The 19,960-nt window shown below is 42.8% G+C and overlaps 1 protein-coding gene across 2 annotated transcripts in view; it reads left to right on the top strand.

Moving 5' to 3' along the window:
- Positions 1-19,960, top strand: part of fam124a (family with sequence similarity 124 member A) — a 40,859-nt gene that overhangs the window by 16,250 nt on the left and 4,649 nt on the right. For both annotated transcript variants that reach the window (XM_033612687.2, XM_078174748.1), the window contains one exon: positions 11,711-12,468. In XM_033612687.2, the coding sequence (XP_033468578.1) occupies positions 11,711-12,468 (758 nt within the window). The remainder of the gene's footprint in view (positions 1-11,710; positions 12,469-19,960) is intronic.

The following is a 19,960-nucleotide window of genomic DNA, read 5'->3' as shown; positions in this document are numbered from 1 at the left end:
AGGTGAACAGCATCACTTCTCAAGTTAGTCCAGTCTTTAACTGAACCTTTGTGTTGTATCTGTGTCTCAGGTCATGTTAATAATGTCCTTTGTGGTGCGTTCAAGTCATCAGCAGTAAATGACAAGTCTTTACCACACAGTCAAACAATCTGCTCGTCCTGACTCTAGTCATGCCTGAGACCTTGCTCTTGTTATTTCAGCTCAGACAGGCAGCAGATTAGCAGAACCAGCAGCACATGTGTGCGCAACTTACTCCAAATCCACTCTCCCAAAATTTGTACACGACCCACACTGATGTTTATCAGTCAGTAGATTACTGGTGAAAGTGCACGAGCCTGCACAGTTTCACTTCATTCACCAAAACTATTCAAAGATGTGTTAAACTGCAGACAGACACACCAACAGTGGAACACATGAAGGTTCCATAAGTTGTATATTTAAAACTTTTAATTTCAACTCAACTTTATTTAGACAGCACCTTTCATACAAACACGCAGCCCAAAATGCTTCACATGGCAAAATTTAAATGACAAACACAATTTAAACAACATAAACAACTGAACATTAAGTTTTGCAACACTAGCAAATTACAGCTCTAACACAATAAACTATTAAAAAAGCAAACCAAACAGGACGGAACAAACTAACAAAAAAAAATTAAAAGTCCACAGAATAAAAAAGAAAGTAAATAAAATAGTAGAAATAAACAGGAGAAATAAAATAAGGTCAAAACCAGTGGTTAAAACTTAAAAATCAAGATAAGATGTTACTCCACATTAAAGGGCCTGAAACATACATGCACATTTCATGTTTTGCGAGTGTGCAGACCTTTGTGTTGTTGAGTTTTGAAGTCCCCGTGCACGACGTTTAACTCACAAGAAAAGGTTCTGAGCGTATTTGTTCACATCCATTTTCTCAGTTTAACATTTTGTTGTATTTGGTATTTGGGTATCAGCGTTAGCTACCTCTTTACCTTTCATCAGCACAGACTCGTATTCACACTCTGAGGAAGACGACGCACTCGTCTGTGTGAGACGGACAGTGCTGAGGATCCTTTTACACGCCAAACCACTCGCTGTGATGTCAGCCAAAGCACTCTCAGTACAGTCAGTTTGAATAGCACCTGATGGATCAGGGACCACCCGTAACAGCACCACACACACACACACACACACACACACACACACACACACACACACACACACACACTCCTGGTGCTTCCTCCCTGGTTGAACGTAGAGCCTGAGCTCCAGGCTCCGCCATAAGGCAGCTTGGATTAAGTGTTACCAAATGTGCGTCCTCTAAAATAGGGTTTGGACTGCGAGGCGGTGATCGCAGCTGAATCCGCTGCGGTCAGCTGTTTGTTAATGGTTTTAGTGAAGCAGTTTTGTCTGTCAGCCTTGTTGTGGGCTCTTTATGTTAATGAATTAGTAAGTGTGTGCTCACTGAGTGCACATACAGTGGCGTCTTCACTTGGAAATGTGTTTTGGCTCCAGCACATTGGGTTAGACATGAGGCAATGACTTAAGGGTTGAAGAATAGACTGTATAGAACAATGGACGAAGCCACCGTGACGTCACCCATTGATTGAAAAAAATTGCAGTGCATGTTACTGTTTATAGGTGTTTTTTGCAATGAATTGTGGGGGCAAGTGGAAATTGCCAAAATAGCTGCGATGCTGTCTTGGATTCGGAGCTTACTATCATGAGCATTCAGTGTTTCCCCCAGCCTAAGAATTTATTTGTGATGGTTTGGGGGCAGCGACAGCTGATTGCCGATGGTTAGATGTTGTTGCTGTTTGATGCAGCGCTTAAGGACCGTCTGCATGAGCCGCTTTCCTCCTGCTATCTCTGCCTGGTTAGCATGAGCTAACACAGAAGCAGTGGCTTCCATCAGACACTATTATAAAACATGTTAATAACTGTTGGCTAATGTTGGCAATGAGCTACGGAGACCTAAACTGTTTTGTACCAGGCTGTAAACATGTTTATTTCTGCTGTAAAGTTGGAGGTCTGTGAGGATCGACTCACTTTTGGAGACAGCCTCAAGTGGACATTAGACGAACTGCAGTTTTGGCACCTCCATGCTGGCTTTATTTTTCAGCCCTGGTTTTCATTTGGGTTGAATTTAGAGGTTTTCATGAACCTGACCGTTGAACCAGGTTCAAAAGTCTGTGTCAGAGTGTCTGATACCTGGGTGCATTCAAGTGTATCCTGCGCTACAGAAACTTTTTTTTTTGTGAATATTAAGTTCTGGATTAAATATGTATTTCCACTTTTTGTAACATGGCTGCTTGTTAAATGGTGCACACATCACATGTTGGACGAGGTCTAATTATCCTCAAGGTCTTTGTGGACCAAGTCTTGCAGTTCAAGTGTCCTCTTCGGATTGGGTGTCTTTTAAAATCAAAACAAAATAAATAATTCACAGCAGGTTTGGGTTTGTTCTCTATGGATCCACTGTGGATCACGTCCAAAATGTTGAACCCATGATGACCTGAAGCTGAAGTGATGACATTCAGCTTTAATTCAAGGGTGTTAACAGTGATATCAGATGAACAGTACATGAACTGTAGCCCTTATTTTATACAGTCTCACAGTTTTAGGGAGCTGAAAGTCCCTTTAACTCTCACCTGATTTGGGGGGTTTGCCTGAAGTGTGACCCTCAGGCCATGAGAAACTCCTTGGTCACACTGTTTGTGTTAAACTGGAGTTAAACAGGGTCACAGCACCTCTTCAGCTTTTGTCCCTCTAACTAAGCCAGACTGCTTTGACCCAGGTCTGTGAAGGTCACATGACACACATGAACTTGGGCTCGCCGTGCTGACTGGCCTCGGTCGCCTCACTAAGCCTTCCCTTCTAATCTTTCCCCACAACAGTCTGTCGTAACCTATCTAATCTATTTGACTCTTCAGTTTCAAACCAGCAGCAGTTTGAAGCCAGAAAACTGTGGCGTCACATTTTGAACTCGTTGCTTTTATCTTCTGGGAAACTTTAAGGTCAGCAGCACTGTAATGTCTCAAAGCCGTTCTCATATGACAGAGACTCCAACAATAAGGCTGATATTGTTCTTGATTTTTTTTTTTTTACCGTCAGCAAGTACTCATGGAACAATGTGTCAGTCTGTCTCTCAATACTTCTGACCTCACTCCCCTCCCTGTGACACACAGCCCCCAGCCCCTCTGTTTCTACTGCAGACCTAAATCTTTATTTTTTTAAGATTTTGGGGCTTTTTTGCCTGTAATGACAGGACAGGTTTGAAGAGTAAAAGTGGGAGAGCGAGAGAGAGAGGACGACATGCAGCAAAGGGCCACGGGCTGGAATCAAACAGCAAGGACACTGCCTTTGTACACAGGGTACCCAGTACACTGGCCCCCCAGACAGAAGTCCTGGCTACATATTGAATATTAATGTTCATTTATTAGCTTCTAACCCTTCTGTGCGGAGTTTGCATGTTCTCTCATGTCAGCGTGGGTTTCCTCTGGGTGCTCCGGCTTCCTCCCACAGTCCAAAGACAGGCAGGTTAATTGATGACTCTCAAACCCTTTCAGTCCAGTCCCTCTGGAACCAGCAGTAAGCCTTCAGACATGGTACCTAGACCCTCGGTGTGTTCAGACAGTCCTCTTAAATGTGGGCGGGGTTGTTGTCACTCACTGCTCCGTCCAGCACTCGCTGTATTTCCTCATCAGCGGTGACACAGATGGAAGTCTGCACCTGGTTTATCGTCCACAGAACGAGGCTGCACGCCCACATTTTCACAACAAAATAGAACAGGCTGCAGTGAGAGTCTCTCTCCATGGGATATTTAAAAATAGCAGCTTTGTGCATTTAGTCCTTCTCAGGCAAGCTCAGGGGTTTAGTGTTGCTGTAGCCCACAGGAAGTGAGGATTAGAATATATGACCTTCACATAATCCGCTCCAAATTCATCTATATTTTTAAAGTCATTACTAAAAGTGTGTGTCATATAAAAACTAAAGTGATGGTCAAAGTTGTCACAGTGAAATTTAAGGTGTGCTGATGGATTCACGTCATCAACTCATGCATTGAGTAACATTACAAGTTAACGTTCCACCTTAAAAGTTGCCGGCAGTCGGCCCAGTGAATGAAGTTATTTTTTTCTCTTTCATTTTATAGTTGTAGTTTACTGATGTATGAACAGAGGTTACATAAAACCAGCGTGAGCGTCCTCTACTGACCAATCAGACTGCAGGGTTTCTAGCTCCACCTTTTAGTACCAGATCTGTGTGCTAGGTACCCCAACAGAGGGGGGACCAAACATGGGGACGCTAAGGAACGCTTCTGTTGGGACCATCCACAACTTTACACTGTGGAGACAGAAACATGTAACTGTACCAGACCGCTCGGTGCAAACAGGGCTTAAATTGTCCGTAGGTGTGAATGTGAGTGTGAATGGTTGTCTGTCTGTATGTGTCAGGCCTGTGATAGTCTGGTGACCTGTCTAGGAGCTGGGATAAGCTCCGCCCCCTACGACCCTTATTAGAATAGGCAGAAAGTGCATGGATGACTTAGAAAAGATAACGTGGCACAATTACAGTAAAACTTCTGTGTTTAACATTTTGAAAGGCTTCACTGAACATACATTATTTCACATTATAGTCAAGACTTAACATGTTAATGGACCTGACACGGCTCCAACCGACATGAATGCAGGAACTTTTTTCTTTTTACCAGACGACAAAAAGGGGCCCCGTCTTGAATTTCCTCCTTCAGTTGTTTAGACTTACACTGAGGGCCAAGCTAGCTGAAGCTGAGAGCACACACACACACACACACACACACACACACACACTCAGAGGCCTTGGTTGAGTTTTCGCTGCTAATCATTCTCATATGTGCAGGGGCCACTAGAAGGCATGTTGTTTTATCTCACGTCATCATCAGAGCACATGGCTGCGAGCATGTGTTGCTGGTTAACACTCAAACACACAGCGAAGGTAAAAGTCTGTGAGAATTAACAAAGACAGCCCCGTCTGAATGTGCAGGGTGATTGTGTGTGTGTTGGGGATGGTTGCACACACACACACACACACACACACACACACACACACACAGTCGAGTCAGAACATCAGCTTCAGCTGAAGACTGTAGTGGATTAAGAGCTTAGAGATGCACTCCCCCACAGCTTTACACACAAACCCCCTTCATTCCCTTCACAGGATTGGGGTGACTTAATCTCTAATTTATTCTTGTGTGTGCCAGCTCCCCATTAAAGCTTATTGCTGAGGAGAGCTTAAGCCTGAGTGTACGAGGTATTCAGTTGTATCTTCTGGTTTAGTCTTCCATAAAATACTCAGCTCCTTCTGTATGTGACTGAGAGAATGTTCTGCTGTGTCTGTGACACATGGAACTGTGAATCTCCTCAATTTAGAAGTTTAGTTTTAAAGGGTAACTTTGGTATTTTTCAAACTGGACCTTATTTTCCAACATTTCTGTGTCTAACACCTCTTACCCACCAGCATGGAAACAGTTCTGTTCTGGTTTCCACACCTAACTTTGAACCATTCAGAGCATTTGACCAAAAATAAATTCAAATCCCGAACAGCTGGTTTTCAGTTGGAACCAAAAAATAGCAGGGTTTTTTTCCTCACCCAAAGTTTAAACTGTGATGACATCAGTGGCTGTGTCATATTCTACAGGTTGGAACGAGAGGATGGAGAAGTCAAGTGAGAAATCATTTGGAAAAACCACCCTGGTCTCATTCCGAAGTCGTCGAAATCCAGCACTTAGTCCGTGACTTCCAGTGTCAGACACTGACGAAAAAAGCCGTCCTTTCACATCAGCATGACACGCGGCCAGTTGCCCTTATTGTTTAATGGCGCCAGCTGGCGTCGGTGGGAAATGCATTGGGACAACAATGTAAGTCAAGGTGGCGTAAGTCCAAGTACGGTGGGTGGGAGGGGTGGTGGATGAATCCAACAACCATCAACCAGCTGTAAAATGCTGTAGTTACCCCAAAAGATTAAAGTCCATACTTAACTGCCGTATCAGTATGATTGTAATTTGTGTCTGAGAGCTCACTTAGACAAAGAAAGCACGATCACTCACTCATAAAGCATGTAATACATTAAGCAAAAATGAAAAACAGATAGGTAATCTCCATATGTATAAAATAATCATAATAAACAAATGGGTAAAATTCGATCCAACACATAAAAGCATCATATTTGAATAAACTAGCACCTGGATCAGGGTTAGGCAATCTTTTTTTTTAACATTTTCATTTATCAGTGTTGTAGGCCTAAAGAAATCCTTACACTCTAACTGTGAAAATGTGAACCCTATTTACCAGATAAACATTTTAGCATTTCAACAACTAAAATCCATCGACTGGCTGCCACCATTCCGCGAAATTTTGCCAAACCTCTATAGCAGTGGCTCGTCTTGAGTCTTCTTAGCAGGTTAGCTGTGGATGCCAAATCCAAAAAAGTAAAAAGTCTTGGAATAAAATAGAGAATTTAGTCATGTGTTGGTAGAGTAGTTTGCTTTCACTGCAGCTCTGCAAAAAGAACCAAATAATCATAAAGAGCGCCCTGCACAGTCGCCACCTTGTGGAATGCTCATTTAGACTTCATATTCTGTGTTACCTTCACTATAAGGCTCAAATATGCTTTGCAGCTCCACACAGATTTCTTTTAATTATTTTTGGTCAAAAATGGCTCTTTTGATAGTAGAGGTTTCTGACCCCTGGTCTAGATAAAGCGGTACAAGTGCATTTAAAAATCTGTCCTAATGCACAAGTCTTTAACCTGCTGTTTGTAACGTTAAGGAGGCGGACAGCGTCAGCTTCAGGATATGTGCCGTTATTGGAACCTGGATGTTCTGCTCTTAATGCTTCTTAATCTTTTGTAAGAAGGAAGGAAATTAAAAAGGTTGTTCGTCGGGTCAGACGTGTCTTTAAAACTTTAAGGATCTTCTTTTGTAGATTTCTGATAATGGTGGTCCAGTAATTCTTGAAGCAGTACGCACCACATGGTCCAGCTGTCTTCTGTCCTCAGCACCCCTCTCATTCATGCAGCCACTAAAATAGCAGCGAGTTGAAGCAACAAAATCCAAAAAATACTGTTTCTCTTTATGGATAAAAATGGTGCTGAATTGACAAGAATTCTGTTGACATATGAAGCCTTTTATCTCGTGTCTCTACAGTTAAGTGTTTTTGTGGACACGTAAGGAGTTCTTAATACGTCATATTTCTTAAAAAGGAGTTTGGTGTAATGTTCAGCACCAAGAGCAGGATCTCAAAAAGAATCTAGTTGTAGTCTTGCAGTTAATGACTCTGTAAGATCATGCAAAAATCTTACAGTGTGTTACTGAAAACACACACTGTCTTTACATGTCACACTTGAGTCTGTTAAAAGTTTTGTCCAAGTCTTGTGGTGTACGGCAGGCATTAGTTGCATGTATGAATTTTAAATGTTGGCACTGACGTTGTTGAAGGCGATGGTTCAGGTTTTTTTGAAGGATTTTAAATATCCAATTGGACACAGATCATCCACGTGGTTCAAACAGTGGTTTTGGTCTGGATGTCAGTTTGATGCTCAGGAGATATTTTCTGATTCTAATGCGATCAGACAGAAATAAACGAGGGTGTGGACCTCAGATTGTCTGTGGCCTCGATCCTGACCTCGATTCGTCTTTAATCCCTGAGTCAGTTTAGTTACCGACTCCCAGGAACTTTGGATGGATGAGGCATGAGATAAAAGGAGGAGTGGAGGAGAAGAAAGAAAAGTTAGAGACAAGCCAAGTAAACAAACAAAAATAAAAGGCTAAATAAAAGGAGTGGAAAGTAAATGTAAAAGAGTGATTTATGATGACATCTCGCTTTCTGCAGCTCTGTTTGCTTTACTGTTTGTCATCAGTTGTAACGAGGCAGAAGTCGAACATTTTGGACAAAAGTCTGTGTTCCTGTTGGGCTCATGTCGTGTTCTGGCTCCTGAAAGAGGACGCTGTGGGAACTGTGTGTATCGTACTGCAGAGAAATGAAGCCGTCTGTGTGACAGTCCGATGTGCTGGACAGTAAGTACCCTTAAAGATCCCTATCATCCCCGTGTTTGGTGTCTCGATGCAGCTACATGTCAGGGAGACAGACATTGATTCTAATGGGATCAATCAGGCAGTCGTTAATAAGCATGGTGCCCAGTGTGTGTGTGTGTGTGTGTGTGTGTGTGTGTGTGTGTGTGTGTGTGTGTGTGTGTGTGTGTGTGTGTGTGTGTGTGTGTGTGTGTGCGGCATCAGGACGTCTGTGCCCTGGCATCCAGCTTAAAGCTGCAGTTCTTGATCCTGCTGTATTTATCTCCTCAGCCACACGAGGACACTGAAGTTGGGTTTGACCGTTTTATTGAATCGTAATCCAACGTTAAATCTGCTTTCTTCTCAAATCCCCTCACTCCATCTATTCAGGTTTAGTTTCAGTTCTAACTAATAGAAGTTAAAGAGTTTCATTATCTGAATTGAGGGTCTATTCATTTTTTTCAATTCTCTAATTTCCTTCATTTACACAAACCAGAGGCTGTGAAATTACATCAGTATTAACACTATAAACTCTAAAAGTATAAATAATAAATTATATAAATAATAATAAAGTCTCAGCTGCAGCCTGAAAATTTTGACACTGATTTTATTTTCATTTTTTTAAATCTGAAATATAAAACTGGCATCTTTAAAGACAAAATTTGAATAGAAAGCCTTTGTCGCTGTACAAGTACTACGAATTCAGGAACAAGTACAACGAAATTAGGAGAGCCAAGAGCTGCTGCGTCTGCCATCTTCACTAACCTGTTGCCATCAGCTTAATCTAGCAGTGAGCGATATATATATATATATATCGATTATATATGATGTATCTGATGTATCGCGGCTTGTTCCACGATTTACAAAATGAAGGCATCAAACATCAAATATAAACTGTCATGTCATTTTTTAAGCATCTGACGCACACTGACACAAGACCACTGTCTCCTCGATAGTGTGTGAGCATTCAAGGTGGTGCAGGATACACAGTGCGACTGTTGAGTAAATCCTCAGTTTAATGGCACCGCTGTAATAGTTTAACATTTATTTATTGTTATTATGACGTTACTTAATTTAACTTCAATATAACGGTACTTTAGTTAACTTTATTTACCTTTTATATAACAGTACTATAACTTTATCATGAGAATAGTTTTTCTAGCTTAATTGTAACAGTACTTTATTTTATTATCATTGCTTTATTGTAATAGTAGTTTAAGTAGTTTTGTGTTTTAGTAGTCAACAGTAGTTTACAAGAGATTTCTAAATATCGTGATTTATGTCCTGTACCATGATATAGCCTCAAAATATTGCAATATTATTTATAGGCTATATCGCCCAGCCCAAGTTTAACCTGTTTAAGGACATCCTGGGGACGTCCTTAAATGTGTTTTCATTCTTCAGCCCCATTTAAACTAAGTTCACAAATGAACCTTAATGTAGAGACAATTTTCAAGAGTCTCAAATCATCATTTTACAAATAGAAACTATTAAAAACTAAGAAATGGTTCGAAGTATTTATTCTTGCCGTCACACTTTGCTTTCATTCAGACTTAGTTGAAAACATTTTAAGTGTATCAAACTGTGAACTCTGTCTCGTGTGTCACTCTGTGTCGTTACGTCTCTAATGGCCACCTTTAAGCAGCGTTTCCTTGTAACCTGATCTTAACATTTAGAAAATGTCACCTCTGTGGTCAAGTAGAAACTGTCCTTTTGCAAAGGCCAGCGGGACCCATGAGACTGAACCTGTTCCTGTTTGGCGTCTCTGTTTCATGGAAGGATTCTGGCAGCAGCCACCAGTCGGCTGTGCCAGGGACACGAAGACTGCGTGTCCTTTCCCAAAGTGCCTGAAAGCACAGACGAAATAGGACAAGTCCCCCGAGAGGTCAGATAAAGACCGTAGGAACATGAGAGAACATGGAGATGAGATGATACGGTGTGAGTGTGTACATGTAACATGTAGGGATGAGTCAGTGGTGGTGTTGTGGTACCTGTGTCAGGGTGCAGAGCTTTTCCAGGTCAGGGGTTCAGGGGGAGGCTACACCTGAATGCACTGCTCCTGCTGTGGTCTGAAACATTCCTCAGGGCTTCAGTAATGACCTCCTAATGGCAATAATGAGCCTCCACAGAGGAGTCCTGCTCCACATGGGTCTGGTGGAGGGGAGAGAGGAGAGAGGCTCGGAGGGGGAGAAAGGTAAACAGAGACTTGGAGAAAGATGGAGTTAAGATGTGGATGAGTGAAATGGAGATGGATGGGAGTAAGGGATGTGTGGGAAGGAGGGAGGAAAGTGATGTGAACAAAGAGGTAAACAAAGGAAAGAAAAGAAAACATCAGGAATTATGTTTATTTTGAATGAATCTGACATGCAGAAAAAGTCATGTTTCCTTCATATGGAAAGATGTAAAGTAAGGATGTGGAGGGTGAAGTGGTGGATGGGTGAACAGAGAATCAAGCTTTCAAATGTGAAACTGAGTTTGCATCCATAGACCTACAAATAATGTTTGTCTGACTTTCACCCAGGAGGCCGATGTTCACTTCCTGTGAGATTGTAAAGACAAACCCTGTTCTTTTTTCCTAAATCCAACCATGTGTGTGCGTCGGCTAAACGTAACCATGTGTGTGTGTTGGCTAAATGTAACCATGTGTGTGTGTTGGCTAAACGTAACCATGTGTGTGTGTTGGCTAAACGTAACCATGTGTGTGTGTTGGCTAAACGTAACCACCTGTGTGCGTCGGCTAAACGTAACCACCTGTGTGCGTCGGCTAAACGTAACCACGTGTGTGTGTTGGCTAAACGTAACCATGTGTGTGTGTTGGGTAAACGTAACCACCTGTGTGCGTCGGCTAAACGTAACCACGTGTGTGTGTCGGCTAAACGTAACCACCTGTGTGCGTCGGCTAAACGTAACCACGTGTGTGTGTCGGCTAAACGTAACCACCTGTGTGTGTCGGCTAAACGTAACCACGTGTGTGTGTTGGCTAAACGTAACCATGTGTGTGTTTTGGGTAAACGTAACCACCTGTGTGCGTCGGCTAAACGTCACCACGTGTGTGTGTTGGCTAAACGTAACCATGTGTGTGTTGGCTAAACGTAACCACGTGTGTGTTGGCTAAACGTAACCACGTGTGTGTGTTAGCTAAACGTAACCATGTGTGTGTTGGCTAAACGTAACCACGTGTGTGTTGGCTAAACGTAACCACGTGTGTGTTGCTAAAGAAAAAAAGCCAATTAGTAGTGTTGTAGCGACGTAGTGCTTTTATTTTGAAAGAGACTGTATGCAAGCTGTACATTTCCTGTGAAAACAGAAGTGTATTTTGAAAACAGACAATGCATGTAACAGGCTGAAGTTGACACGGCGTCCCAGAACGTCAACAACCAACACACCCAGGGTACCTTGGACGTCATATGTGGACGTGGAAAGTCCATGACCAAACGTGGACATGTGACGAGGTCACAGTGAGGATGATGTTGATGCTGTTGGTGCCATGCACAGATATGATGCAACAAAATGATATTACACTGAATGTTAAACTATGTATTTTCCAGGTGACAGGGTTTATTTGTCTGATACAATGCCAGATTTAACAAGCTGATGATAATTTTGTGTCCTTTCTCATCCCATTTCTGTTCTTGCCCTTTCTGCCCTCTCTTGTCTTTTCTTGATGCTGTTGTGTGTGGAGGTGAATTATCCATGGGTGAGCTCCAGGATCCCTTCCTTGTCAGCGTCCACCTCATCGCCGACCCCGGCCAGGGCAAGTTCCTGCAGCGTGCTGCCGATGCTGTGCTGGCGTGGGTTCACCCTGAGCTGCAGCTCTTCCGGGTCTCAGAGCGGGCCTCTGTCTCCCGGCCCAAGCACCATCAAAACAGCAGCCCGGTTGCAGCCTGCCAGCCGGCCCTGGCGGTCATCCTCTTCCTCCAGGAGGCGTACGGTGGCGAGGAGCAGATTCTGATGCTGCACCACGCTCTGCAGAGGCCGCCTTGGCGCTACCACCACACTGAAAAAGTCAGCAATGGCCGGCGGATGTTACCGCTGACACCATGCAGTCAGGACTTTTTCACACTGTCTGCTGGCACACCACTCTGGGCCGTGCGGCAAGTCCATTATGGGAAAGAAATTGTGCGATTTACTGTTTATTGCCGACATGAAAATTACGCCGACATGGTGCGGCTTTACAAGCTGCTGCTGCAGCGGAGGGTAGCGCAGAAGAAGGAGGACTTCTGCTTCTTTGTGGTGTACTCCAACCCAGATATGGAGATCCAGTTATCATTTAAGAGGCTCCCGCGAGGTCAGAGTCCGGTGGTGCTGGAGTCAGCAGTGATGGAGGTGAGGGTACGAGACGTCGGGACGCTGGTGCCGCTGCTGCCTCACCCCTGCAGCCCAATCAGTGAAGTCCGCTGGCAGACAGAGGACTACGATGGAAATAAGATCTTGCTGCAGGTGAGAGCTTTTTGTTGGTTACGTCTTTAATACTTTGTGTTTGTCCCAAAAATGGCTCAACTGATTTCGGATAGATTTAATGAAAAGTTGTCCCCTGGGCTGAGGAACAAGTGATGTGTTTTTGGTACCATGTGGCCTTTTCTAAACCATTTCACACTTGTGCTCAGAACTCTTGAGGCAGAAGGCTTAGAAGTAAGAAGAAGTTTTTCCCCAGTTTACTCAGATCAAAACAAATCTATCAGTATCTTAAGTTTTATCTTTTTACACAGAGATGGCGCTTTAGGGCCACAACAAAGTCACGTCTTTATGCCTCCTTTGCACAGAACTAAACAACGATGGCATCATTCCACTCCAGTGTGTGATGATGCACTACATTGCAGCTTTGTGGAATCAAAACAGACGTGACTGTTATGACATGTAACTCAACAGTGTTGGCCTTCAGTGTGACAAAACATACATGTTAGCAGCGCTCTCTGCACAGCAACAATGGCATTAATGTGTCAATAACACTCATTTATCGTCCCTGTTCTATGGCGGCTGATCTCATCCTCTGCTTGGAGGAGCTCCCAAATCTCTATTTTCCTAATTTGCAAACATTTACAGCCGCTGTTCTTCTTTGAGTTAGCCGCTAACAGCTACTTGTAATTCTCCCATGGTGAGTCACACACATTATTTAGTATTTAGTATTTTGAAAACAGACAATGCATGTAACAGGCTGAAGTTGACACGGCGTCCCAGAACGTCAACAACCAACACACCCAGGGTACCTTGGACGTCATATGTGGACGTGGAAAGTCCATGACGGTGAATGAGGAATTGTTTTTACTTAACAGGCAGGCAAAAAAGGGGCTTATGAACCTCGACACCAAGTTGCAGGACAAAATGAGGAGACAGAGAGAGGGACAGTTTACTCTGTTTACAGTCTGTATTGCGTACAAGAAAACAGAAAAGTCAGTGTCTTGGATGAAAGAACAAGTGAAAAATGGTTCAGAGATGGATGTCGCAGATTCTGCAGCCAAAAATAACAAAATCACACAGCAGACAGAGCAGCTCTGAGTCTCCTCAATTTTCAGCCCCATTTAATCCACCCAGCCATAAATGTATCCATCACCATCATCCATCCATCCATCCAGACTGGAAAAGACTGCATGTGCACATTTAACTGTTTCACTATGATCACACAAAGAAAGTGTGTGTGAATGAACACACACACACACACACACACACACACACACACACACACACAGGTCCTTGTTTGGAGGGTATCAGTTTCAGAGAGCTGTGTGTCCAGGCGGAGGTAGATAAGTAGTTTTGAAAGTTCAAGCCGATTAAGCAACAGTCCATTACTGAGATTGGAACAGCACCGAGTGAAACAATACGCTAATCTGTCATGACAATGGACCATATGCATGATGCTTAACGGCCACCTGGTCTCAAGTCATGTGCTCCTCTGCGCTATAACACTGCAACTGCATTACACCACATCACGTCTGACACAAGGAAGTGGTTAGCAAGTCTCTCCTGTCTGTGAAGCCCAGTTTAGATTGGCGACAAGATGAGTTGAAACATACAACTTCTTGCAAAATGCCATTCGTCAGCGTTGTAAAAAGCTGCCAGTTCACAGGAAGTGACCACGTTGAGACAGTTTATAATCTCTAGTCAACAACTCTCTGTACTTCAGTTCTGATTTGCAGCTTTTGGCAGTCGCCTGGCAGCATCAGGGAGAAACATGGCAGGACAACAACAGTAGTTAATAGTTTCATATGTATATGAGCTGACTTTGTCATTGGGTGGTGGAGGTGGATGGTAGATGGTGTTACATTAGGCGAGATGCCTGCCAAGCTGCAGATCACTGTTTGAGATTAACAACCAACAAAACCAGTGGGTTAAGAAGGTGATCGCTGCATTTCCAGCCAGGATTGTGTCACCAAAAGTGGATGTTTTAAGCCAAAACTTATTCTTTTCCTAACCATAACTAGACATTTTTGTGGCTTAACCTCACCACAGCATTGTTGAAACATAAATAAATGTTAAGTTTCAACATATCTGCTAAATAATAAAGTACAGATGTATTTGTAATGTATCTGTGGTTTACAGAAACATACAATGCTGACATTTATTCTGGCAATCTAAGCCACGGCCAGGATGCAAGTAAATGTATTTCCCCAAGCATCAAACTAATCCTTTAAAAATCCTGCACGTATTGTGTAAGAATTGATCGATTTTGGTGGTCGAAGGTCAATGTGACCTCACATAACATGTTTTTGGCCAAGAATTCATAAACATTCAAACACTGAGTTAAACATGAGCATGTTACAGTCCTGGAGGATTATTAATGTGCACCTCCTCCTGTACTGCCTTAATATGCACATTCAGCACATCCAATGCATCAAAACATTGTTTTCTAGTTGGAGCCGCGCCTCGTTTTCAAACTGTATGCTTTGACTAAAATGAACAATGACAGCAATATAGTCCACGATGAGCAGCGCTAAAATCAACCTGTGTAGTTGTCCCTCCATTGTGACATTAGAAAGTGTCACATTTATCTTGCAAGTGTACTCTTCTTCAACGTTTGCTTTACTTCCTGGATTTTTCCCACATGGAAATTCTGACCAATCAAGAGCAGCTTTCTCACACAAGGCATTTGATCTGGTCCTCTTGTAAATGCTGCCGTGAGAACACCAACCAACTCTAGGCAATTATACAACTTTGGAACAACATGAGTCCCTGATTCAGACCAGAGGAGACCACTCTAGGGCTGACAGCAGCCTGAGACTGGTTAGCGGAGGCATTTAATTGCAAGGTGGTAATTCTAGCTGTCTAATTTATTCTGTTTGGTGTGACGTGGTCGATGGCTCTAAATAATACAGTACTAAACCTCGTAGTGATGAAGGCGACTGATTTCTTCTTGTCACATTTGGAAACTAAACTTAAGTTTCTAAATTCATCCAAAAGTGCCCCAGAATCTGAACTGATTGGAACTGTTGAGTGTTTTATCAGGTTTATACAGAGTACTTTGTGCTGTATTTTTGGGCAGTGTCAGAAAGTGGTAAATAATGCCAGTCGTAATTTCCCAGACCTCAAGATGATGTCTTAAAAATGTCTGAAGAACACTCGAAAACCTAAATATATTCAGTTTATTAACTGTTACATCTGACACAACAGCAACAAATCAAACATTTTAACAACTGGAACAAGGAAATGAATGAAAACAACTGATTATCAGAATACTTAATATTCTGGAGATTGATTTGAAACCAAACTGTGAAGCCAATCAGTTTTTTACATTTATTGACTTAAATCACAAATCCTCTCATCTCCGCTGTGTGTGTGTGCGTAGTTGAGAATTAGTGTTCGTTTGCGGTGTTGTTATCCAGCTGAGGTCAGATCTCCGGCTGACCTGGCTCATCCCAACATAACTGAAGTTTAAGGGTCTGATCATCGCCATGTCAACAACCTCATTACCCAGCACCCCCTGCTGCGTCTCCTCGCCGGCATTGTAACATGTTGTCCTCACAGAAAACAGGACAGATCCTGTCATGTTGTATTAGCAGATGGAGGCGCACAGGCTTTCACACAAACATGCACAGAACAGTTTCAGTAACTACGTGCAGTTGACATGCAGCATCTTTGGGAAAACCACAGGCACAAACTTGCTCTGCTCTGGGCTCCCTCAAGTGTCATTAAGTTTCAAATCACAGCCGACACACACTCACTGCCTCTTCTTTCCTGTGTGGGAGAGATAAATATGCAGCGGTAAAACCACTTCATGGCTCAGAGTGAAGCAAAGGACAGAGTGAGAGAAGGATAAACAGGACATGGTGGAGTATAGAGGACAAAAAACAGAAACACAAAAAACATTATTAAAATATCTGAAAAAATGTTTATGAAATGTCTGAAAAAATAATATATCCGAACAAATGTTTCTAAAACTTCCAGAAAATATTATGAAAATATCCGAAAAAATATGCAGGTGTCATCCACATATCTGAACCAGTGGCTAGGAGCAGTTCCTGTAAAGATGGTCAGAGCTCTCTTCTTCACATCTTCCATGTAAAGATTGGCCGCTATAGGGGACACCAGTGAGCCCATAGCACAGCAGTGCTTTTGTCAGTAGAAACCTTCACTGTACTTGAAGTAGGTGGTGGTCAAACAGAGATCAAGCAGGTCACAAATGTGGTCTGGGGTGAAGCTGATTCTGCTGAAAAGAGTGCTGTTTGAATGTTTTCTCACTGTCGTTACTGCTTCTTTGGTGGGAATGCAAGTGAAAAGTGAGGTGATGTCGTATGATACCATAGTTTCCTCAGAGTCCAGTGTTCTCTCTGGTTTTGTTGGTAAAATCCTGAGAGTTTTTGGTGTGGTGTGGAGTGTTACCAACCAGAGGAGCTAGGATCATAGCTAGGTGTTTGGAGATGTTGCACGTGATTGAGTTGATGCTGCTGATGATGGGTCGGAATGGTGCTCCTTCCTTGTGTATCTTGGGGAGTCCATAGATGCACAGGATAGCCTTTCCAGGGTAGAGTTGATAAAACAGTGGTCTGTCAATGACTTTGTCGTTTTCCAGTTTTAGCTTAAAGTCCATAACCTTCTCTTTATAGCCACTGGTAAGATCTCGCCTCAGTGTCTCGGCAGGTAGTCCACTGTCTTCAGCACCACAGTGCATCTCCTTTTGTCTGCCGGCAAGATGCTGATGTTCAGGTCTTTCCTCAGTGATGCCAGAGCCTTCCTTTCTTCGATGGTGAGGTTGGTAGGAGGTGCTTTTGCATCAGCGAGAGCGGCTGATACCTTAAGTCTCAGTTGTTCTGCCTATGTGGCTGCCAACTTGTTTCTGATGGCTGACTCCGTTGCCGTGATAAGATCTATAACCAGTATCTGTTCTGGTGTTACAGCAAAGTTCAGTCCCTTGTCAAAGACATCCTTTTCCAGTTGGGTGAGCGCGCTGTCTGATAAGTTTTTCAACCACTTCTCATAAATGTCCAGACGTGCTGTGTTGTTGTCCTTGTTTCTCCAAGTCAGGACTTTGTGTCAGGAATGTCCGTGTCTGTCGTTCCTTGCCCTTAGTGTGTTGTGATGTCTGTGCCCTCTCAACAAACTTAGAGACATTTTCCAGGACTTCACTGGGTAGAATTGCTGTCAGTTCCTTAAATATATGGTCAGTCTTGGATTTAAGTGCATCAGTGGTGAAATGGATCTGTCTCACTCTCGTTGTGCAGCTGGTTCTCAGCCATCTGATGGATTGTTGCAGCCTTGTGTCCTTTCACGGTGGAGCCCAAGTGTAAGCTGTTGGGAATGATCCTGTGATGCCTGCATCTCAAATTGAAATGCAGGTGGTTCCTGTAATCAGCCAGCTTTCTAGATGTTCTTTGGTGTTCCCATACCAGTCGATCGCCATTCTTCCCAAATTGTTTCACAATGTGTTGGTAAAGAAATAAATGGTGAATGCTATTAAAAGAATAAAGAGTGGTCCTTATTCACTGAGAGGCAAAAATAGATAAAATTGTACCACAACTTTTTACCCAAAATTACACTGTCAGGTTGTGTATCAAAATAAGACACTAAATAAGGTTGTGTTTCACCTGAACTTTCACCTGAAAGTGTTTATTGGACTTGACTGCAGTCATTTCAGGCTGTCTTTGTGAGCTGGATGGATATGTTGATGCGCTGTACAGTGTCGCTGTTTTGGATGTCTGAGTTGACGCTGGACAAGAGCAGGTTCTGTGTGCACACCCTGCAGCCGCAACCTGTGAGCAGACAAATGGCACAAATGAATCTTGTTTATGTAACATAACACGTTCTCTTTGCACACACTCTTCCCACTCCGCTATAACCTCAATAACATCGCGTAAACTGTCACACACACACACACATCAAAGGGAGCAAAGCTCTGAGCAGATAATGAGAGCTGGTGTGATTGTTCGCCTCTCATTCAGTCCACTCAACGAGACACTCACAAAATCAGGCGTCCCCCTAATGAGCTGTTTCCCTAACGAGCTGCACTGTTACTATAGATAGAGACACTGGGGTCAGTGGTCTCACATTGTTGTGCTTTTTTATACTCTTTTGACATGAGCTTTCAGTGTTAATCACAGATTATAGGTTTAATTTTTCTCCGTATGCATTCCATCTTACAGTATGCCAACCTTACACCATCAACTTCAAGGGATTTCACTGTCGTAGACATATTTCTAATGTTGAATAAAAAAAAGAATTCCACCTCAGTTGGTGTGCGCTCCATGATCGACTGTTTTTAGAAACGGAGACAGACAGAGACCTCTGCCTCATTTCACTTCAGTATGTGTATGGAGAGGAGTCAGCTGGAAGTCCATTCATTCCTATGGGAATCTCTGATATCTGACGTGCCTGTGAAACTCCTCCCCTCTGCAACATTTCAGTTTGGAATTTGCCTTGACTATGTTAAAAAATGTTTTACTTTTGCAGTGGATTTCGGAGAGACTGTATGACAGTGTGCTAGCTTAGGGAACAAGCTGCTAACTAGCTAACAGGCTGTTTCCTTCAGTTCAGTTGCCTGTTGATTGTCAGGTGAGTTTGTTTGATTTAAAATAACTTGTTAACTTGAATAACTTCAATCTTTGTAATGTTATTCTGCTAAAATACAGTTATACATTATACACAGTCAGACTCATTGTGACTCATTCAGCTGTACATAATGAAAGATTTCATAAATCATGCCATGTAACTGACAGGCCAACATCTTTATTTATGCCATGCAGTATTGATCCTGTAATGTTCCCAACTGCTGGATTATGAAAAACTGACAAAATTCGCCTCTCCCCCGTGGCTACAGACATCAGTCACAAACAAGGCGTTCTGTCTGTGCTCTGCGTTCATTTCGTCCATATTTGTGCGCGTTTTCTGAAGGCTTACAGATACGAATGAAATGAAGCAGTACCACCAGAGTTGTGGGGGCAGCATAGTGTAGCTCAAGCAAGATACGAGCATAGGAGATGGCGGAGAAATTTTAATAATGGCAGAACTAATCAGTAATATAGTGAAAAGAATATATGTAATGGCTGCACAGACCACCACTGTCTGCAATGCTACCTCCGTTGACTCCACCCTCTAGTGTGATTTATTACCTGTATCTATGCCATCATAAATTAAGCATGGACGTGTGAGGGCAGTGACGTTGGAACGGATGTACCTATTTACGTATGTAAAGGGAGTATAAATTAGCCTTAACATGGTCTAAGCTGTCTTTTTCCTGTCTTGACTTTCAGACAAAATCAAACATGTTTGGTATGATGATAACTTTTTAGTCTTGTGCAAATACTTAAGGTTAATGACGTGAACATTGTCAACAACATTTACAACAGCAAACATGGTGACGTGAACAAGAGTCTGTGTTTAATTCTGCATGTATCTGATCCACCAACCAGCACTTTCAGTGAGAAATTTTAATTTTTGAAACGGTTCACCTCTCATTCCCACAGACTCCTCCCACTAAAAGCTAACCAACAGGGGCTGGCAGCAA

This window comes from Epinephelus lanceolatus, chromosome 14 (genome assembly GCF_041903045.1).
Source record: "Epinephelus lanceolatus isolate andai-2023 chromosome 14, ASM4190304v1, whole genome shotgun sequence".
Classification (NCBI taxonomy): domain Eukaryota; kingdom Metazoa; phylum Chordata; class Actinopteri; order Perciformes; family Serranidae; genus Epinephelus; species Epinephelus lanceolatus.
The sequence above is the reverse complement of the archived record's forward strand: the minus strand, read 5'-3'. Positions and strand labels throughout refer to the sequence as shown.